At 42.8% G+C, this 23238-nt stretch overlaps 2 protein-coding genes across 2 annotated transcripts in view; one reads left to right on the top strand and one right to left on the bottom strand.

The window, feature by feature from the left end:
- Window positions 1-6039, top strand: part of rad51b (RAD51 paralog B) — a 16100-nt gene extending 10061 nt beyond the window's left edge. Inside the window, exons 9-10 of the mRNA XM_019871534.1 lie at window positions 2587-2665; window positions 5807-6039. Coding sequence (XP_019727093.1) covers window positions 2587-2665; window positions 5807-5898 — 171 coding nt within the window. The 3' untranslated portion in view covers window positions 5899-6039. The remainder of the gene's footprint in view (window positions 1-2586; window positions 2666-5806) is intronic.
- Window positions 6040-18662: 12623 nt separating this feature from the next.
- The window catches only part of zfp36l1b (zinc finger protein 36, C3H type-like 1b), a 9115-nt gene continuing 4539 nt past the window's right edge, over window positions 18663-23238 (bottom strand). Inside the window, exon 2 of the mRNA XM_019871569.1 lies at window positions 18663-20405. Coding sequence (XP_019727128.1) covers window positions 19689-20405 — 717 coding nt within the window. The 3' untranslated portion in view covers window positions 18663-19688. The remainder of the gene's footprint in view (window positions 20406-23238) is intronic.

Below are 23238 nucleotides of genomic sequence, written 5' to 3'. Positions count from 1 at the left end.
GAGACCCCCCCCCCCCCCCCCCCCATGACGTACATAAAACTGATGAATAACCTAAATTAAAAATTGATACAGTCTGTGCGCTGCGCCACTGGCAATGAATGAAAGCAACAAAAAAAATACATATTGGAAAGCAGTTCTCAAGACCTCAATGCTAAGATGTAGGGCAGCAGGCCCCAAGGTTTTTTGTGCTGTGGACCATTTTCACGTTGGCTTTTTTTGGGGGCGCGGCAGGGTGAGCGACTGGTTAGGACGTCTGCCACACAGTGCAGAGGTTCAGGTTTCGATTTCGGCTCTGGTCTTTCTGTGTGGAGTTTGCATTTTCTCCCCTGTGTGGGTTTTCTCCGGGTACTCCGGTTCCTCCCACATTCCAAAAACATGCATGGCAGGTTGATTGGGCACTCCAAATTGTCCCTAGGTGTGATTGTGAGCGCAAATGTTAGTTTGTCTATGTCTGCCCTGCGATTGGCTGGCAACCAATTCAGGGTGTCCCCTGCCTACTGCCTGAAGACAGCTGGGATAGGCTCCAGAACGCCCGCGACCCTTGTGAGCATAAGTGGATTAGCAAAGGGATGGATGGACTTTTTTTTGAGGGACTGGCATTGAAAAAAATTAATGATAAAATATATAACTCATCATTAAACTGAATTTAGCTGATGGGAGCCCTGTGCTGGTTTCCCTACAATGAGCCGGTTTGGCCTTGAGGAATTTCTTTCTCTCCCCCACCTTCAGAATTATTTTGTGGGCAAAATGGTAAATTCTCAGTGTCACTGTGTTGGCTATATTTGATGTGTTCTTACTGGCTTACTTCTCATCTCCTGGCAAGTTCTGACATTCCGTGTTTACTCGGTCGATTCTCAAAAAAAAGAGCAAAACTGTTGATATGAGAATCAGAGCCTCCAAATTGCAGTCGATGGTACTCAGTCCCAAAATGTGAAATGACATCCTGTGTCCCAAATGGGAGTGTTCTGCATCGAGGGTTTTCAAAATGTCCTGGTTGATCATGAGTATGGGATGGATGGCGTCTCATAGACAAATTGTTTCGTATGATGATGTAACCAAACAATAATTTTGTTCCACGATAAGGACGTTCAAATTCTGTCAAATTTCAAAATCATGTCAAATCGTGAGATAATTTTGGAGGTGGACTTTGTCTGCATCAGACGTGGGTGATAGTAATTGCACATTAATCTGATGGCAGTGGACTGAACCCTAATGTGGTCTGACACTGCAATATTCACATACGTCGTAGTTTCTGGGGTACTCTAATCTGCTGTGAAATAGCACCGATACTCAAAGTTTATTAGAACGACAGAGAAGAAATGAACATCATCTGGAGCTTGTTAGCTTCAAATTTCAGTCTGTTTTTCATGTGGTGCTGCACCTCAGGATTCGGTTAACACAAGATTAGCTGCATAAGGATGTTATTCATCGCCAAGTGTTCCAGATCCAGCATCCACTGGCGACTGAAACAAGATGTTCACAATCTTTCATTCATTGGACAAAAATCCACTAACTATAGACGAGCGCACAAAGATCATTGATTGTTGGAAAGATAATTGAATCTAAAATGTCTTGAATAAATTGTGAAGAGGTCAGGAACAGGTTGTGTGTCTCCAACTGAGACATGATGTGGAGGGTGGGGGTAGGGGAGGGGGGGTTAGATTTACATAATAGATTATGCAACACTTCTCTATTGTATATAAATTCTTGGCTGCACACATGGAAAAGTTTTCAAAGACTTCATAATTTTCTCCAGTCGCATGTTGTCGATTCGCATACTTCCATTCTTCCATGGGTACGAGTGTCCCAAGAGAGGAGGAAGTGCGGCTGACCTCAATTTGACAGTTTGTTTAATTTTGTTCATGTCCTGAACCAAGCAGTGACCACTCTGGCGATCATCCACCAAAAATATAAATGTATATATAATGTGTATATATACACACACACAAAATATTTTGATAGACAATAACTGATATATGCATGTATAAGTGTGTATTTTTTAATATACATATGTATATGGGTATGCGTACCGTATTTTCCGCACTATAAGGTTCTTCGGGGTAGAAGGCGCACCTTCAATGAATGGCCTATTTTAAATCTGTTTTCATATATAAGGTGCACGGCGTTATAAGGCGCGTAAATTAGAAGCTACAATAGTGACTGCAGTTGCGTTATGCATCCACTAGATGGGGTTACGCTAAAGGGAATACAATAGAATACAGCTTTATTTATATAGTGCTTTCATAACCTCTGCAGCATAACAAAGCACTTTACAAAAGATTTAAAATACCACGTCCAAGAAATCTGAATATTGATCCATATATAAGGCGTATCGGATTAAAAGGCGCACTGTCAGCTTTTGAAAAAATTGAATGCTTTTAGGCGCGCCTTATAGTGCGGAAAATACGGTACATACATTTATGTACATACATCCAGTATGTTTGTCATATACGCGCAGTATTTTAAGATGATTTTTATTTATACACTATATCCGTAAATTCTTTATTCCTTTACATCATCTATTAATCATCTTTTTTTGCTGTTTAGCTGACGATACTTGCTCTATCGATATTTGCATCTCCACAGCTATTGGTCGCCAAGTCACCCGTGGCTCCCTTTGCTGTGCTGAACTACACAATCAAGAAGGAAGGAATCTGTATGGATGGTGAGTAAGTGTTTGGCTTATTTGAAATAAAGCAAGCAATTTCACAAATAGAGAAATAAAAATGGAATGCAACTTTAATTGTTAGATATAATCACGATGTCAAGGTGATAGTCGGTTTCTTCCAAAGTGCACAAAATAAACAATACAGTCTGACAAATCCAAACGCATCACATACTGTGTCCATTCGTTTTTTTCTTTGGTTGAATTATAATCTCATTTTGAACACTTCACTTAATCTTTCCAACAACCCACAGCGGTCGTTTTGAAGACTTTTAAAATTTTTTTTATAAAGTTAGTGGGAGTTAGTGGCCTTGAATGTAATGTTTTCGCTTGTCTATGCCAACACTTGGTGTATTTAAAAAAAAAAAAAAAATTTAAAATGTCAACTGAAACTTTAAAAGTATTGTTTTACTTGAGTTCGTCTTTTTAGCTTGTTCTCTTAACGGACCGAAATATACTTCGCTTATGCACTAGTCATCGATGATGTAGCTGTATAATCCGGTTAAAAAATTCCAATGTGGCGATGACGGCCAGTCAAACAGATGTAGGATAAATCAGCTACGGAGAACAGATAAGGAGCAAGAAATAGTTAAGTGCGGATAAGAATAAATTCCCGTATATTCCGGATTATAAATCGCTCCGGAGTATAGGTCGCACCAGCCATAAAATCCATGATGAAGAAGAAAAAAAAACAACAAAAAAAAGTCGCACTGATGTATAAGACGCATTTTGGGGGGAAATTTATTTGATAAAATCCAACAGTGTACTACATGCTAACGTTACATGACGCATAAGCAACGAACTGAGAACGTGCATGTTCACGTAGCATATTCAGTTATTCAGATAACTCTCGCAGAAAGAACATGCGAACAAGTTTACCAAACCATCACTGTCACTCCAAATCACTAAATCAAAAGAAATAACTCCGCCATCTGCAGAGGTAGAAGATGCAGCGCTTCCTCATCTACGTCACTTACGTCAGACTCACCGTTGACTTATCAACACAGGCCTAGAGCGCCCTCTTGCGGTTTAATGTGAAAATAATGTGAACTGATATAATCATTTCAAAAAAATTTCACACATTTCACACAAGTCGCTCCACCGGCCAAACTATGGATAAAAAACTGCGACTTATAGTCCGGAAAATACGGTAAAAGTGACGCATAACCACTACACTGGAATGCAATCGGAGGACATTGTTCAACACTGCGCGAAACCTGGCTTCAATCCACAATCCGTATTGCAGACAAAGCCCTCTCTGTTCAAGGTTTGCCACCCTCTTTGTATTTCCCCATCACTGAATCATTCTCCGTCTTTTTTTTTTTGCACTTCATATTCTCGACCCGTCACCCTCAATGCATCTTTTTTTTTCTTTTTTTTGGATTAAACATTATTTAATTAGGAAGTCTTATTGGTCCATTATCCATTTCGGTGGAGAGACAGAGCAGTGGACTCTCAGGTTGGAGTTGTAGGGATTGAGACATGGGTGTTCAGATGAGTGTCGAGATTATTTTGTCATGTTTTTCGTCCTCCAAAAATGGATGTTTTCCACATAGTCCACATGTGCATTTTGTTATGACCCATCTGCAAGGTGGTGTCATCACCACGTTGTAATTCTGTGGCTGGAATTTGGTAATTGGAGCAGCCAAACCACATCAACCTTGTGTGTTCCGTTGGTGCGTGAGGATTAAGCTAACGGGACATAAAGAAAAAACCCAGCGGGCTCTGATGAGGTCAAAACTCAATGCTTCGGAGGGTGTGACAGCGCTTGAGTGGTGATAAGGCTTTTTCCCGGGACATGGATGATTTGGAAAGAAGAGTGAAGCAACCTCAGTTTGAATCTTAAGATTACGGTGGAAGGTCATCCAAGGATCTTGCGCTCAGAAGGGGGACCAGGGGTTTGTGGTCTGTTACCAGTGTGAACTGTAGTCCCATGAGGTAGGATGAAAGTCTGTCGTACGCCCACGTGACAGTGAGCGTCTGTCAGTGTCCGTCCGTCCTCTTGAGATGTAGGTCACAGGCCGCGACCTGTCGTCTGACAGTTTTTATGTGAGTACGGCTCCAATGCCGATACCATCTGGTGACGCGTCTGCAAAAACTCTTGCTGTGTTTGGAATATTGAACGAGCACCTCAGGAGCACTTCGTATCTCCTTTTGTTTCTGGAACGCCGTTTTTTTGTGGATCGGCTCGTAGCCATTCATTTCTTTCCTTTCCGCACTAAAAGGCGCACCTAAAAGTCTTCCATTTTCTTAAAAGCTCACAGCGCGCCTTAAAATCCGATGCGCCTTGTGTATGGTCATTACGGTAGTTTGTCAATTAGGGTGTAGTGTCGTGTAATGTAGAGTTCTGCTGGCATTTCCTTGAGCGTAGCCCCATCTAGTGGATGCAATGTAGATTGCGTCTTGTAATGCGGTGCGCCCAATGTATGAAAAAAATTACAAAATAGGCCATTCATTGAAAGTGCGCCTCATAATCCAGTGCGCCTTTTAGTGTGGAAAATACGGTCATGAGGAAAAAAAACGATTCTGAAAGGAAATTGAAATGATTTGTCTTTTTTTTTTTTTTTTTTTTAAATTATCTTCATTGTTTTTCTCCTTCTACTGGCATATGGAGCAAAACAAAAACACTTCAGCTTGACGTTTGAAAGTCTCTATTGTTTAAAAGTATTTCGGCTTTATTCACTTTATCTTGATTTCCTCCAGGGTCAACACAGGACACAAAAAAGGGCATTTTTAGAACGGTCACAGTTACCAAAAATAATCCGTCGACAACTATCGTGATTAATTTGTTCATTTCTTCTTTGTTCCCAAGTCTCGACTGCAGTCAACTCCTACGCAGTGACGGTTCGGCAGTTGCGAATTCACTCTTAGGCTGATTAAAAAAAAAAAAAAAAATCAGCAGATATCCACGCCTACTCTCGATTTTCAATAACAAGGCAAAAAAAAAAGTCCGAAAACTATTTTCGATGACAGGTCCCTTTTTTGGGGGGGGACTGGAGTACCTGCCCCCCCAAAAATGTCTGTGCATCTGCATTTGTGAAAATTGGCATTACAGCCTAAACGTGGACTCGTCTGAGCCTGCTTCCTGCGTGTCCTCGGCAGTGTTTCTGATGGCTGATATTGGTTCTCTCTGCGTTTTAGAAAACGACGACGAGGAGAGATTTTATGAGGGCACTGATCCGAGTCTCCAGTCTATCGGGGTGAGAACTGCGATTGGCCTCGATACAACCTAAATGGATGCGCCAAAATGCAGTGAAAGTCATCACTCTTTTCATCATCGTCATCATCACAGTGACTCTTGTGAAATTATGCACACATGGAAAAAAGCCAGAAAAATACACATTTGGGTGCCAATTTCTTTTCTAGTCCCATTTGAAAGTTTTTTTTGTATTGCTGTTTTATTTTTGGACCTATTTTTTTGTTTTAAATTTCGGGGTCGCCGTCCCAAAATGTTTCATCGATACACATTTGGGTGCCAATTTCTTTTCTAGTCCCAAGTTTTTTTTTGTATTGCTTTTTTATTTCTGGACCTATTTTTTCTTTTAAATTTCGGGGTCGCCATCCCAAAATGTTTCATTATCGAGTCATTTGATTTCCCTCCTGACCAAACTCTAAAACTTGTTCATGTGTAAAAGTACACTGAGAGAAGGTGATACTGTATATAATAAAAACTGAATCTTGTACCAACAGTGGCATCACAGTGACACCAGAGTTTAAGATACTAGTTGTAGCTTGCTGCAAGCATTATAAAGCTTACGGACTTGGAACATTTGTTGTTTATTTTTTTTAATAAAACCTCAAAAAGTGCTGCATGTCTATGTATCCACTTTTTTATCTCACCAATTAAATTTGCTCGTCTCAAATCTCAACTCCACTTTATTTATAGAGCAAAATCAATGCTGAAGATGAGTTTGAAAAATGGACAGAGAGAGAAAGAGATTTTTCCAAAGCAGTCCAATGTATTTAAGAGCCTCTGCAAGATAACCAGGATTATTTTTCCTGCTACCGTCATTTCCACAGGTACAGTAATCAATATTTTTTTTCCCCTTAAAAATTCTTTTACAAAATAATTCCAATTTGGGCACGTTACAATTTGTGCTAAAATTCTCTCTCTCTCTCTCTCTCTCTCTCTCTCTCTCTCTCTCTCTCTCTCTCTCTCTCACACACACACACACACACACACGCACACACACACAAAACAAAAGTCACCAGTGAGTTTTTCAAAGGGTGACGTGTGGAGGCTTCGAGGTTCATGTCGAGTAATGGGAGGGGCGTTCCCACGAAGGTTTGGCGGGCATTGCAAATACAGTACAGACGATGGTATAAAGCGTCCGCAAAAACGCAGTGGTGATCGCTGGTCATCTCACATTTTGTGGATTCCGGTGATGCTGAGGCATTACTGAGCCCCGCATGACAGCAAGGAGACTCGTGAAACCGGACCAATCTTACGTTAGCAAAATTAAACGGTGTAACATATAATGCAAATGAGTTGGCCAGCACTGTAAAGCTCGGTCAAGAAGTCGAGACAAGATGGAACGACATGTCTTGAATATGCCCTGTGAAAGAATATTTTCTAAAAAGAAACCGTTCAAAGCCAAACACTCTGGGAAAGCTGTTACTTCTAAATAAAAATGACAAACAAATTATCCTCATAGCACTTGTTGCATTTTGTTCATAGAGTCACACAAGCACATTCATATCATTTTCTGAAACAAACAGCCAAAGAATTCTCAACACTGTTGACCTTTTGGGCTTCTAGACCACTTGATGGCACCATTGAGAAAATGAAGCACCATGAAGCTTTGAACCATGTGCAAATCATTTGGTTGCAAAGCTTCATTGCTTCATGAAGCTTCATTTGGCCGTCACTCGTGCCAATGTTCAGGCCAATCTAGTGTCCCTTTAATTTCGAGCTCCATCTTGCAGGCATCTTAATTTTCCTGTTAACTCCTGACAGTGGAGCCATCGGCGAGCGCCACAAGCTCCATTTACCTGCCACCTGATTAGAAGAACCTGTGGCTAATGCCAAACCGTGGCAGGGTTTTTACTTTCTGGACCTGGATTTGAAACCTCTGGTGAGCACAAAATCCAGTCCGTGACACAGGAAGTGTCACGATATCACTAACTTGCTAAATCCAAAAGTGTCTAAGTAGTTCACATGCACTCAAGCTCGAGTTGCATGTTTCCATCCACGTCCTGCCAAATTGTTTCGAGTTGTAAACTTTGGTGCCAAAAACAAGTCAGGACAGGAATTTGGCCAAGCATTTGATACCTGCCACACGGTAAACATTGAAATTCCACATCCAGCTCTCGTCGTTTTTGTCTTTCCAGCTCTTGTGTTGAATTTCCTCTCTGGCTCCACGACGATGACTCAGCACAAGAGCCACTGCGAGTGTACACAGGTTCCACTTCGATGCATTTCTCACCAATCTGGTTTGCACAATCGAAGTGCACGCTGAATAAAATGTTCTGCCCCTTTAATTGCAGCCTGCAACCACAAAAACAGGTTTCAAAACTTTGCACGTGTTTGTTTGTTTTTTTGTGCAACTGTGACTGATACACCTTATGAACTCAAATGGCATTACAGTAATTACTGCACCTTGTGGTTTTGTTTATTGTTGTAGTGGAACCATCATTTGATTCTCCAAGAAAGAGGATGGTGTTGTTCTTTATGACATTTAACTCGAATATATTGAGGCCAGGCGGCCCGGTAGTCCAGTGGTTAGCGCGTCGACTTCACAGTGCAGAGGTGCCGGGTTCGAATCCAGCTCCGGCCTCCTTGTGTGGAGTTTGCATGTTCTCCCCGGGCCTGCGTGGGTTTTCTCCGGGTACTCCGGTTTCCTCCCACATTCCAAAAACATGCGTGGTAGGCTGATTGAACACTCTAAATTGTCCCTAGGTGTGAATGTGGGCGTGGATGGTTGTTCGTCTCTGTGTGCCCTGCGATTGGCTGGCAACCAATTCAGGGTGTCCCCCGCCTACTGCCCGAAGACGGCTGGGATAGGCTCCAGCACCCCCCGCGACCCTAGTAGGGATCGAGCGGTTCGGAAAATGAATGAATGAATGAATATTGAGGCCACTTGGCGGTAGGGCAGCCACAGCGTTCTGTTTGCTTCCGGATTTTGGCTGCATTTTCGTTTGTATTTGTGGATGTGAGTCTAAGCGACACCCCGCTTGTGAACAATAGAGGAACAATGCCTGCCAGCTTGGTCCCTGAATTTCTGGACCGATGATATTCTAAATTTAGCACCGAGTCAATGGATGCATCCAAGCTGGGAGGGGTGAGGGGGGGGGGGACTACAGGTGGAGGAAAATGAGGACATCGGGCTGCCCTTCCTGCCGTCTGTTTTTCTAATGTGTGCTCTCTCTGCAACAAAATAAGTTTACCGTGACAGACCGATAACGATTCAAGAAGAATGTGGTTGTTACTTTTACTGAGACTTGAGGTTTCCATACGACATAAACATCGCAGTCCCTTGCTGAAGTTTATTGCCGTAAACTACAAGCCCTTTCATGCACCCGGGGAGTTTACTTTGATTATATTTGCATGTGTCTACGTCTAGCCCGAAGTTAACACCAAAGGAGTCGCTTGTCTTAACAGCTGAATACAAACATTGAGAATAAGCGGCCAAAATCATTGCGTTTCGCTCTGGGCGAATTTCAACTCATGCGGTTTGAAGCATGATTTACCTAAATAGAAACAAATAGTCAGCTGTCGCACTCTGGGGGGAAAAAGTATATCAGATTGTTTTTCCTCTCTCCATAAAGCAGCATTTTGTTGTCTTTGTCGTACCGCCCTCGGAAATTCGGACCATTATTTAACTCAGATGGGCCCATTTGACAATTAAAAACGTAACGCAGCCACAGCCAGTCTCCAAAAATGTGGAAAGCAGAAGCAAATCTCACCTGCCACTTGCACTGTGCAAGCTAGCTAGCTAGCACCGGTTTTTACTGACATTTTTAACAAATTTATTTTTAAAAAATTTTTTTTTTTATTCTTACTTGTTCCAAGTCATCCCTCACTCAACAGTCGACATGAAATACCCTAAGTGGCTTGTGCCGTCCTATCTCAATCCATTCCGGTTAGCATGCAAAGATAACTGCTCACTGGATGATGCAGTGAATCAAAGTCTTCATTTTGCTCCAAACCACAGTAGAGTAATAGTTTTGTGGATTTCACTGCCACTTTTAATACAATCCTGCCAAGCGGCTCAAAAACAGTTTAGTTCTCCTCTATCTAATCCATAGTACACCAACCTGGGGCTCCTCAGGGATGCGTGCTATCACCATTTTTTTTCCTACTTTCCAGATACAAAAGACTGCATTTCCAACACCACCACCATCAAATTGTTTACGTTTGCGGATGACGTCACCTTCGTCGGTTGCATCACGGATAATGAGGAATCTGCCTACAGAGAGGAAGTGTCCCTTCTAGCTGTTTGGTACTCTGCAAACAACTGTGGAAGCTCAATCCGCAGAAGACAGTGGGAATGGTCAAACACTTTTAAAGACTGCATTTCCAACACCACCACCATCAAATTGATTACGTTTGCAGATGAAGTGTCCCTCTAGCTGCTTGGTACTATGCAAACAACTGGAAGCTCAATCCGCAGAAAACAGTGGGAATGGTCAAACACTTTTGGTGACAGAAAGTAGAATGCATTTTCATTTTCGTGCCGGGGCATGTCTAGTTTTGCATTTTGATGTATTTGGTAGACTGTCCGGTTGTCACACTCGGTATTTAGGTATATAAAACTTGGTTGTGGTTATGGAAGGGAGCTGTGGAGAGAGGAAGATGATCAGCTGCTCATGGTCAGGACAAAGCATTAAGTCACCAGGCTCAGATCATTAACAGGCTCCGACAGGCTGTTGCCATGGGAACCATTCCCATGACTTCAGTTCCCATGGTGGGGGTGAGGGTGGGGGGGATCCTCCAGGGTTTTTCAATTAGGTAACAATGGTGTCATTTGTGGCTCTTCCTTCTTGTTTGTCTGACGAGCGGGCACAAACTGTTGGACGCCCGTGCGCTTTTCGCACAAGGATCTTGTGTTATTTACCTCATTCAAATAAAAATAGCTATTATTCTCGATATACCTTTGAATTATGCAGTTATTTCTTTGGCCGTTTTCAAGCTGCAGGCAGAAGCTTGTCTCAGCTATGTAGGGGCAGGGGCAGGGGGGGGGCTTAACTCGACCAAAGTACTTATTTCAGACCCGTCACTTAGCTCAGAGCTGAACCTGTTTGCACGGCAGCACTGTTAATTAAGCAGTAATATAGGCATCTTCTCGCAAAATTCAGTTTCATTTTTCAATAAAACTCACTGTTGTTGTTGTTATACGATTGTTGCGGCTCCGAAACAAAGAGAGCTGTCGTGTTGCTTTATTTTTAAAACATACACATTATTCATACGTTTCACACTGAAGCAGATACAGACACGTCGATGTTGGACTACGCGCCTTCTCAACTGCCGTCTAACTCGAGAGGTGTTCAAGGGCCGCCTCCGAAAAAAACGTAAATTAACGATCACTTCACTGACGCTCAGAAAAGCGAAAATAATGCGACAAAACAGAAAATCAATTGAATAACATAAACAGTCTCCTACACTATGAGCTGGAGTTTAACCCTTTCATGGCCCCTGTAACCTGATAACATGAGAAGCTGTCCACTGCAGTAACCTCTGTCCATGAATGGGTTAAAAGAACACTTTTACACCAAGTCAACAACCTGATAACATGAGAAGCTGTCCACTGTAATAACCTCTTGTCCATGAATGGGTTAAAAGAACACTTGCCAAGACTTACACTGGTCAGCGCAAATTTTCATCAGAAATGGCTTTGTGTGTCCCAAAAGATATTTCTGACAGGGATAAAAAAAAAAAAAAAGTCAATTTTTATTCTGAAGAATTGAACATGCTTTACCAGTCGACCGCTGTGCAAGAAAATGGAAAATCAATGAACCCTTTTCAGGGACAGCGGTTATGACAGTGGACAATTTATCATGTTTTCGGGTTACAGGGTGCATAAAAGGGTTCAACAAAAATTACATTGTATGTCGAGAAAGTTGTAAAAAAAGAAAAAAAAATGCTGATCTAATATATTTTTTTGTATTCAAAATATTTGGTGAGTGTCACTTAGATTTTTTTGGGGATGATTTATTTGACCAATATTGTGACACTGCTGACCTGTGCTAATTTTTGTTTTTCCTTCGTATCTTGTAGGAAATCTAATATAAAAATATATTCGAAAATTATGTCGAAGCAGGGCGGCACAGCAGTCGACTGATTACCACATCTGCCTCACAGTGCAGAGCTTCAGGGTTCGATTCCGGCTCTGGCCTTCTTGTGTGGAATTTGCATGTTCTCCCCGTGCCCGTGTGGGTTTTCTCCGGGTATTCCGGTTTCCTCTCACATTCCAAAAACATGCGTGGCAGGTTAATGTATACTGTTATGGTTCTGTTTGTCACTGATGTCATTGACATCATCATCACCTGCATACTTGAGGACTGCCACACCGACCGCTTGCTGTCGGATCGCCATGTTGTTTTATTTCCCAGGTGTTCACTTGTTCCTTTGGGTTTTTCCAGGACTTTGTTAATGCTATCAAATTAGTTTTTCCAGTGTGTCCCCCCTCCAAGTGTTTTCTTGATACATTTTGTTCCGTACACCCCGCGTCTGCTACCTCTGGGACTTCTAACCGTGCGCAAACATGACAGTGTGCTGCGCTTTGTGAAGGTTTTTGCTCCATTTAAACATCTGTTGGTTAATGGCGGTGGCTTAAGCCACATCCTTCCTCCCATTTCCCAGAGGTCATGTAGCAAAGTATGGGACACGATATTTTGGCAAGGGGTATTAAGGTATGACATATTGAGTACTATTCTCATACTCCTCCCTTGTGGCACAAATGCTGGTGGATCCTGATTTTCGTATCAGTGCCGACATGGCCAAGCGTTTTTTTTTTCTACCTATTTAATTTTCAATGCATCCACCCGTCTTGTGACAAAACATAATTACAGATTGTTTTTTTTTAAGACAGTATGGTTTGTATTTATTTATGATTCCGGGCCCCGGCCTTCCTGCTGTTGCAACGTGTGTTCATGCATCAAATGCGTAAGTTTTAATAAAGCTGGACAGTCATTTATATGCAAGGACACTGGGTCAAGTTTTCCCCCAGATAAATCCAACAATCTGCCTTTTAGATCCAATTCCCACTTCGCTTCTAAAGACATTTTATGGATTCTGCGAGGAACAGATTTTACATGTCGTCGGTTGCTGTCCTCAGACGGGTTGTCTTCCTAGCCGCCTTTTAATGGTGAAGCCCCTTCTGGAGAAAAGCAGCTTGGAACCCATGTGGCATTTTTTAAAAATTAGACACTCTTATCCAACTTAGTGTTTTAAAGTAAAATTTTAGAAAAATATTTTTTTTCCTGCAATTATATATATTTTTTTCAATACACGCGCCACCATAGGTTAAAGACTACCTGCTTTGTTTTATTTTCTTTTTTAAATACTTTTTGTGAAAGTGAGACCGATAGAATGATTAAGGGTGCATTGTGCATTAACACAAAAAATATATTAGTAACATGCACAGAGACACAAATGGAGAAGAGGATCCTAAAAAGAAGGCTACATTGAATAGACAGTATCAAAAGTCCTACTTAAAATACGGATTTATCTCAACGGGAGATTCCCACGCACCAAGCCCACTTTTCATGCACTTTTTATTTGCGGTGTATCTTATTTTGAAGGCACGTTTAAACATTACCATAGCGACCAGAGAGCGTTGGGGGCATATAGGACATTCCTCGTGTCATGATTCTTGTTTATCATGATGTTTAGAAAATACCACAAGTCATATCATGTTCTTTTGTTGTATTTATCCGGCCTTAAAGGCCGGTCCCTGAAAATATTGTCTGACATTAAACCGATCCGTGCGGCAAAAAAGGTTGGGGACATTTTATTAACGAGACTTAAGAAACCTGGTGGGCATTTCTGGTACTGTTTTTTTCCTTTCTCACAGATCCATGTTTCTTTATAAGGACGCATACACATCCCTCCGGAGCCTATTAAATTAAATGTGGGTCAGACCACAGGGTGGGTGGGGGGGTTCAATCTGTCACCATCATAGAGCTTGGAATTGTTCTTAACTCTTGTCCTCTTTAAAAACTAGAACTTGCCTCTCTAACGGCATTCCACACATGGAAAGGAACCCAGTATCAATAAATGTCAGCCGTGTCATTCAAACAACTTTCTTATTGCTTATACATTATTGCCATTATCATGGGTCCCCCTTTATTTTGGCCATTCGCAATCATGAGCCACAAGAGGTAAATAAATAAATCTGTCCCAAAGCAGCCTAACTTTGTCTTTCTCCTAACCCCTCCCCCCACCCGACACCCAATCTCATCATGATGTCACTCTCTCTGGGGCAATTAAAAGGAGCCTTTTCCTGCCAACGTTCACATAGTTCTTTACTCTGTTTGTTTTTGCTGCATGTCAGCTAACAGCTGGCGGGGTGAAAGAAACTGTGGGGGTGGGGCGGTGGGGTGCCATGGAGTGCAAACAAAAAGAAATGTCGAGTTCAGAGCTGAGAAGCCTTGCAGAGGAGGAAATAAGTGTGCGCGTTTACTTTGTTGCTGAGCTTTCAATCGTCGACACATCTCTGAGGAAATAAGAGATGAAGAGGGCCGGGTCGCCAATATGGCTCATAAAAATAATCTTTATTAAAGTTGTTTCATTTTAGCATGACAACAGTAGTTTCTCCAGAATGGTAGCGTAGAGCGAAAAAAATGCTTTTTGTGATATACAAATATGAGGACCAAGTTAAATTAATTTTAAAACTTTTCCCCCACTAAACTATATATTTTTTTCTATGTTTGTGCATATATGTAGAGAGAGAGCCTATCGCAGTCGGCGGTGGGGACACCCTGAACTGGTCATCAACCAATCGCAGGGTGCACATAGTCAAATAACCATTCGCACTCACAGTCACACCTAGGGACAATTTAGAGTGTTCCATTAATCTGCCATGCATGTTTTGGGAATGTGGGAGGAAACCGGAGTACCCGGAGAAAACCCACGAAAGCACGGTGACAACTCCACACAGGAAGGCCGGAGCCGGAATCGAACCCTGCACCTCAGCACTGTGAGGCCAACGTGCTAACCAGTCGCCTTCACCAATCATATTCAGTGTTATCTTATATGGGAGTAAACACACACTTGCCACCATCTGAAGCACCCGATTAACCCCAAATAAAGATCAGATGTTCTTGTGGGTTTGTGAGATTTTTGCAGATACGTTTCACCATAAACCACGATCTTCAAAGAGTTTCCGTTCAAATGGTATCAGCTAAGAGAACAAAATGAATTCCAAAGCATTCAATGTACTCCGTCAGTGGAAAGGTGAGGGCAGTCATCAAGCGGAGAAAATATGGCTTCACAGTGACATCATAAAGAAACTGAACAATCCCTCCAAAATCCACATCAAGATGGATCCACAGTGATACAGTATCAATCCCTACCCAAAAAGAGAGTGGTATAGTAAAAGCCACCAGGTGTTGCAACATCCAGCAGTTTTAGTTTGAGAGTGCATATTTAAGCAACCAGATGATTATACATTTATTTCCCCCTTGTTTTGTTTTTCTATTGAGTTAAAGGCCACGTTCGACATGTGGCATACACGTCCACTCAGGTTGACGTTACCAAGGATGGCTCCTTGCCCTACCGTATAATCCTGTCTTAAATATTACCGTTTGAGCTCATGTGAACGTGGTTGTCCTAGAAATATTGCATTATATTGAGCTGGACCATTTTTCATATGACAAGCTTTTTAGATGCATTTGGGAGTACGGTAGGCTTATAAGGCACTGTGCTGAACACCTCTCAAGAAAACACCCACAATAAACTGCGACTCCAGATGAAAACCTTTTTTTGAAAAGCATCAAGCAAAACTCTTATTTTATATTTACACTCTGCTCATGTGCAAAAACTGCTTGGGTAATAAGTGTAATTTGAATACCGTATTTTCCGCACTATAAGGCGCTTAGGAGTATAAGGCGCACCATCAATGAAGTGCCTATTTTAAAACTGTTCATATATCGGGCGCACCACGTTATAAGGCGAATAGAAGCAACAATCGTGGCTATGGTTGCATTATGCATCCACTAGATGGAGCTACACTAAAGGGAATACAATTCAATCCAGCTTTATTTATACAGAGCTTTCACAACCACTGCAGATGTAACAAAGCACTTTACAGAACTTTTAAATACTACGTTGTAAAAAATAAATCAGAATATTGATCCATATATAAGGCACATCGGATTGTAAGGCGCACTCTCGGCTTTTGGGAAAATCAAATGCTTTTTAGGTGCGCCTTATAGTGCGGAAAATACGGTAGCTGTACAGATGTGCCTGAATGCGGTGGCCAGTGAGCCATTTGAATGACTGTTAACTCATTCAGTACCAGCCAATTCTGGACCAAGTCTGAAAAGACGTTTAAAAACGTCTTTGGGAGTAAAGAGTTAAGTGACACTTATCTCCAAGTGAAACATCGGGATGATCTTAAGCACCGGTGTTGGTATAATCAGGACAACCTTTGAATCTGTGCCGTGTTGTTCACAAACAGAAACTAACACATCCAATATAAACACGTTTTATTGGTTTTAACTGCAATCTGTCATCACAAAATCAACCATTAAACAAAGACGCTACTGTAGTGAGCAGCCACGGCTGCATTCCAATGCTGTTAACCTCTTTACCTACAGGAATACATTTCAGGGCTTTTTAAGCATTCATACCATAAAAAAATAGGAAGGCACAACACCTGTGAAACCTGGAATGTTTTTTTTTTTAGGCACTTCATGGGAAAGAGTGGTCAAAAATAACCTTTTACATCATCATCATCATCATCATCAAGACAAAAAGTGCTCGTACATCTGTGCGTGATAGAGAAAAAAGGCAAGCTTGTTTTACTCTTTAAAAAAAACAAAAATGAGCTGAGAAATCTTCCTCTAATCACCCGACAGACTCCGTGATGCATCACATGACATGAATCCCAAATCCCAGTTACTGCTATGAGGACAGGACTGTTCCAGAACCAGTCTACATTCTCGAGGCCTAAAACACACTTTGTAAGCAGCATTTGTCAATGCACGGTGCAGGTGGTAAAGTAAACGAGGCTCATATGTTTAAAAAAAAAAAAAGAATAAAGAATTAGCATTGGTCACTTCGTCGATACAACCTAACCAATGCATAAGATATTGTTCTCTTATGTCAATTCACGTGACGTACAAGAGAGTTACGTTTCCCAAATATTTAGTGCAAAAATTCCAACGGCTGTAATCGAGCATTAATACCACCCTGCGCCCTTTGCGTGCAAGACTGGGCCAAGTATCGGTCCAACATGCGGGAGGTGCAGGAGGTCATTTAAAAAAAAAAAAAAAAAAAATGCTCCACCTCGGTGCGCTTAGCTTTAAATTGAGATCACGTTCCAAAACAAAGAGGGAAAAAAAATGCATTAACAGAAATGTCATTGCAGTGTAATACATTACTGTAAAAAAAAAAAAAAAAAATCATTGTCACAATCTTGCGATTGTGAAAGATCATAATTTAACAAAAGAAAAAAATATATATATACTATTGTTTCATTAACAGATAAATACAACGTAAAAATGCTTAAGATCAGCAATAAATATACTTTGATAAATAAGCAGTGACAACCAAAGCCGAGACGCTTTAGGGCTCTATGGAATAAACTAGACAATAATGATAATAATAATAATAATATACAATCGATATGAACAAAGGGGGAATCACGCGAAACACTTCAGCTGGCCAAGACAGGGAGGAGAGACCAAAAGCGATGACTCAACATTTAGGAGCAAAACTTGGCCAAGCTCAAAGGCCGCACCTTCCGAATGCCTGCTCAACATCGTCTGCTGACACTTTAGAAATTTAGCTCGCCTCCTGCGCCCAGCTAATATTGACCCCGGGGGGGGGGGCTCCGTGATCAAACAAACTCGGAACAAAACAGAACCCGTGGCAACGAGAAATCGCCGGAAAATGATTCTTCACGCTGCGGGGCCTGCACCAAAAACCGTCTTGTCATTTCTGTCCTCGGAACAGCTGCGGGATTCCAGCCTTGCGAAGTAGGAGCTACGTGTGACTAGCGGACATCGACAACAGCGCGCGCTCACTCGCCGTGATTTTAAAGAAACTGGGTTTTGATGAGGCCGATTGTTAGCTTGACAAAACAAACAAACAAAAAAAATAATCTCACCTGATGTCCGCTTGTTCACTTCGCTGAGGCGATCCTTACAAATTAAACACTGAGCTTTCACGGGGAGGTTTCAAAGGTTGTGGCACGGGCAATAACGCGGGGGCTGCCCGGAGATTGGCAACAACGGCGACAGACGCGGCGCAACAGCTGCCCTCCCTCGCGTTACTGCCGCTTCCGATGAAAAGTGCGCGCTTTACCGCTTTATAAATCGGAGCTACATTTCGCAATGCTTCACATTCTTTTCGACACGGCGCCGCGGCCGGGGCGCGCGCGCGGAGACGATACTTGGGTTAGCAATTGTTCGTTTTGTTAAAGAGACCCGACGGCAATTGAAAAGGGGTGCAAAACACGACCGGAAAAAGTGAAACCCTCAAAAGATAAGGCATCTGATATTGGATATCGGAGTTCTTCTGTAAACAGAGCTGAGGAGTTGTATGTGTGTGTGTGTGTGTGTGTGTGTGTGTGTTCAGAGCCGTGAGCAATTGTACTTGTTTTTTCCTATTTAAAAAAAAAAAAAAAAATCATTGTCACAATCTTGCGATTGTGAAAGATCATAATTTAACAAAAGAAAAAAAAAATATATACTATTGTTTCATTAACAGATAAATACAACGTAAAAATGCTTAAGATCAGCAATAAATATACTTTGATAAATAAGCAGTGACAACCAAAGCCGAGACGCTTTAGGGCTCTATGGAATAAACTAGACAATAATGATAATAATAATAATAATATACAATCGATATGAACAAAGGGGGAATCACGCGAAACACTTCAGCTGGCCAAGACAGGGAGGAGAGACCAAAAGCGATGACTCAACATTTAGGAGCAAAACTTGGCCAAGCTCAAAGGCCGCACCTTCCGAATGCCTGCTCAACATCGTCTGCTGACACTTTAGAAATTTAGCTCGCCTCCTGCGCCCAGCTAATATTGCCCCGGGGGGGGGGGCTCCGTGATCAAACAAACTCGGAACAAAACAGAACCCGTGGCAACGAGAAATCGCCGGAAAATGATTCTTCACGCTGCGGGGCCTGCACCAAAAACCGTCTTGTCATTTCTGTCCTCGGAACAGCTGCGGGATTCCAGCCTTGCGAAGTAGGAGCTACGTGTGACTAGCGGACATCGACAACAGCGCGCGCTCACTCGCCGTGATTTTAAAGAAACTGGGTTTTGATGAGGCCGATTGTTAGCTTGACAAAACAAACAAACAAAAAAAATAATCTCACCTGATGTCCGCTTGTTCACTTCGCTGAGGCGATCCTTACAAATTAAACACTGAGCTTTCACGGGGAGGTTTCAAAGGTTGTGGCACGGGCAATAACGCGGGGGCTGCCCGGAGATTGGCAACAACGGCGACAGACGCGGCGCAACAGCTGCCCTCCCTCGCGTTACTGCCGCTTCCGATGAAAAGTGCGCGCTTTACCGCTTTATAAATCGGAGCTACATTTCGCAATGCTTCACATTCTTTTCGACACGGCGCCGCGGCCGGGGCGCGCGCGCGGAGACGATACTTGGGTTAGCAATTGTTCGTTTTGTTAAAGAGACCCGACGGCAATTGAAAAGGGGTGCAAAACACGACCGGAAAAAGTGAAACCCTCAAAAGATAAGGCATCTGATATTGGATATCGGAGTTCTTCTGTAAACAGAGCTGAGGAGTTGTATGTGTGTGTGTGTGTGTGTGTGTGTGTGTGTGGGGGGGGGGGGTGTCCTCATCTTCGCTCTTGTCGCTCCACGAAAAAAAAATCTTCTTACTCGTCGGAAACCGAGAGCCTGCTGAATATCGGGAGGCGGCGGGACGCGTCCAGGAGGGCGGACGACTCGGAGTCACTCTGACTGCCAAGGCTGCTCTGGTAACCCTCCTGGTCAGACAGAGAGCTGAGGGGGCTGGGGGGCCCCTCCGAGGCCGGCTGGAAAAAACAGGAGATCGTCGGGGAAAGCCGGGCCGGAAGTTGAGGCTCACACGCAGGAGGGGCCCCCCAACCGGGGCCAAACAGGCCGGCGATCTCCTGCCTTGAGCAGGTGAAGGGATTGGCGGACCACTCGGTCAGGTCTTCGGTGGAGCGAGCGGGAGGCGGCGTGACCGAGGTGGGGCTGTCTTGGGAGCCGCCGGAGCTGGGGAAGCCCGCGAAGCTGAAACTGTGCTGGAGGCGAGGGCAGCCCATCTTGTTGAACGGCGAAAGCGGCGGGGGCCCGCGACGTTCCTCGGGGTTGTGGATGAAGTGGCAGCGGGGGCCGTACGGGCAGAAGCCGATGGTGTGAAAGGTGCGACACAGCTCGGTCTTGTACTTGGGGTGGCGGACCAGGCTGCGCAGCTCATGCATGCCGTGGGCGAACTGGCACTTGTCGCCGTACTTGCAAGCGCCGTTCTCCTCGAAGGGCCGGCACAGCTCCGTCTTGTAGCGGCTGGAATTGACTTGATTGCTTGCGCCGCCGGCGCACGCCTGGCTGTAGTTGAACATCTTGTTCTGTGAGGACAAGAATAGCCCAGATGGGAGAAAGCCAGAGAGGACCATTAGAAACGGAGACTAGGGCCCGACCGATGAATCAGTCAGCCCGCAGCCAATCAGTCGTGAATTGTCAAAGTCGTGCACGGCTGTGGCACGCTCGCAAAGTGGTCGCAGACGCAGAAAGACACGCTTTGAAGGTAAGCGACTGCAGACTGTCATAAAGGCACCGCGCATCATGTCGCTACACCGCTACCTTCTTAATCAATTTCCCAATACGGTTCAAGACATCACACAGTCATCGAGTAGTCCCTTTCGTTCTTGTCGTGGCTTTGGTCCTTGTGCCGCAAAGTGAAAACGGCGAAACGCAAATGAAACCCCACCACGGGGGTGTGCCAGCCGTAGCCACGCCCTCCGACTTGGAGTGAAACTGAGAGACATTTTCAAAACAACGCGTGTGGGTTGTGCGTGAGTATAAAGGCAAACTGGGCGTGGGAGTTTTGTATGAACGTATTTTACAGATTATAAGTCGCAGCAGCAGCCATAAAATGCAGCATAAAGAAGAATCTGGAGTATAAGTCGCATATTTTGCGGAAATGTATTTCATAAAATCCAATAACAAGAACGGACGTGTCATCTTGAAAGGCAATTTAAAATAAAAATAAAATGTACGATATGCTAACGTCACATGACGCATAAACAACGAACTGAGAACGTACTTGGTATGTTCACGAAACTAAAAGTTATTCAGATAACGCTAGCATAAAGAACATGCTAACAAGTTTCCCAAAGCATCAGTGTCACTCCAAATCCAACGAAATCTTCATCATCCGTGTCACTTTTAAAGAGCTCCGCGAACTCCGGAGGTAGAAAATGCGGCGCTTCCTGCGTCAAACTCATCGTTGACTTATCAACGCAGGTCTAGAGCGCCCTCTTGCGGTTTAATGTGAAAATAACACATGAAATGATATAATAATTTCACACCTAAGTCGCTCCGGAGTATAAATCGTATCCAAAACTGGAAAAAAAAAAAGTGCGACTTATTGTCCGGAAAATACGGTACTCCAAATTTTAACACCCAATGTTTTCACTTTTACCACAAATGACTAACCGGCTCCAAATATGGGATTTCAGCCTCCTTGACAACCAATAACTACAGCGAACAGAAGTGGCCATTGAACTAAAATACAACTCGGTTTTCACCGATTGGGAAGAATTTGTGCCTTCATGTCATCTTATCTTACCCGTGTCTTTGTTTCCAAACGTTTGTGTGTAAATGTTATTTGAGGGAATATCACTCCTGAAGTAATGGCTCATTTCCCGTCACCATTTCACTCGTGATGTTTTAAAAACCAACCATGTGTCTTTAAATATACAATGTGTGTAATTCTTTTCGGTGTTTGTTTCGTTTTTGGGTGTCATTGAACAGCTCAAAGCACGCCCCGGGGACGGCAGAATCACACACACACGTTGTCACAAGTGCAATAAATCATTAAAATCAGGGCTCCGCATCCAACTTTTTGCACTGCTCACACTGGTGCGACCAGCTTTTTCAGTTGGTCGCACCCTTTTTGTGGGCGGTAAACCATGACCGTATTTTGCTGATGTATCGTCGTCGCAATTGGCATTCCATTGTTTCAGACAGTTTCATGTGAAGCTTTACAATGACTGAAGGCCTATTTGCAAATTATTTTACTGAAACAAGAATATTGTTTGGGACAAGCAGAGGCTGACAAAACTGGTCAGTTATTTTCTGTAACTTTAAAAGCTGACAAAAATAAGAAAACAATGGTTCAAAACTTCATTAAAAAGCAGCGAAATAATAACTGACAGCTAAGAAATTTACAATTTGTCTTATTTTTCTTTGTTCAACAAAACAGCGTAAAAATACATTTGAATCATTTTTAAAAAACTGAACACACACATTTCCGTATTTTCCACAATATAAAGCGCACCTAAAAGTATTTAATTTTCATTCAATTTTTTCAAAAGCCGACTGCACCCTATAATCCGATGCGCCTTATATATGGATTTACAGTCTCTTTATATTCCCCATTGAGTAGTTTCCCTGTTCGTGTTTATCTGCCATCTGGTGGTGATTATGAGCAGGAACCAATTGTAACCTAAAAGGGTTCTGCCCGACACTAATTGACATCCAAATAATTCGCCAACACACACTCAAACAGACAACTACTTTGTGAGCTCTGCGCAGCCATTATGAAACGAAGATAATACCAAAAGCAAAGTCAACTACTGTCTAAACGAAGGAAGAAGGAGACAAGCAAGACTTCGAAGGATATTTAGCCCCTTGTCGATGTGACCCCATGAGGTTTGTGTGCCTCTTTGTTGAATCAATTGTCTTCAGAACTTTTGTCTTTCATTTATAGTTTTGTAATGCCACTTGTATTTGTTTCAGGTCCATGTTTGTGACTCATTGTTGTTCTCATTGTTACAGCTGCAGCGGTTGTGACGGCTCGACATAAATAAAACTGTATTGTATTGTAATCCCTTAGCATAGCACCATCCAGTGGATGCATAGCGCAACCGCAGCCACTATTCTAGCTTCTATCCTATGCGCCTTATAATGCAGTGTGCCCTATATTTAAAAAATGTTTTTCAATAGGCCATTGATTGAAGGTGTGCCTTATAATCCGAAGTGTCTTATAGTTCAGAAAATACGGTATTTAAGACTTTGGGGAATATACAGCAAAATCTCATTGAATATTTTAGGGTTGACATCCCAACCACCAGACTGAAAGATGGAAGCCAACTGGTTGGAAGCGGTACTATGACTTCTTCTTCTTCTTCTCCTTTCGGCACGTCTCAGGTCAGGGGTCAACACAGCGAGTCATTA

Source organism: Hippocampus comes, unplaced genomic scaffold, assembly GCF_001891065.2.
Source record: "Hippocampus comes isolate QL1 unplaced genomic scaffold, H_comes_QL1_v1.1 scaffold100, whole genome shotgun sequence".
Classification (NCBI taxonomy): Eukaryota; Metazoa; Chordata; class Actinopteri; order Syngnathiformes; family Syngnathidae; genus Hippocampus; species Hippocampus comes.
The sequence above is the reverse complement of the archived record's forward strand: the minus strand, read 5'-3'. Positions and strand labels throughout refer to the sequence as shown.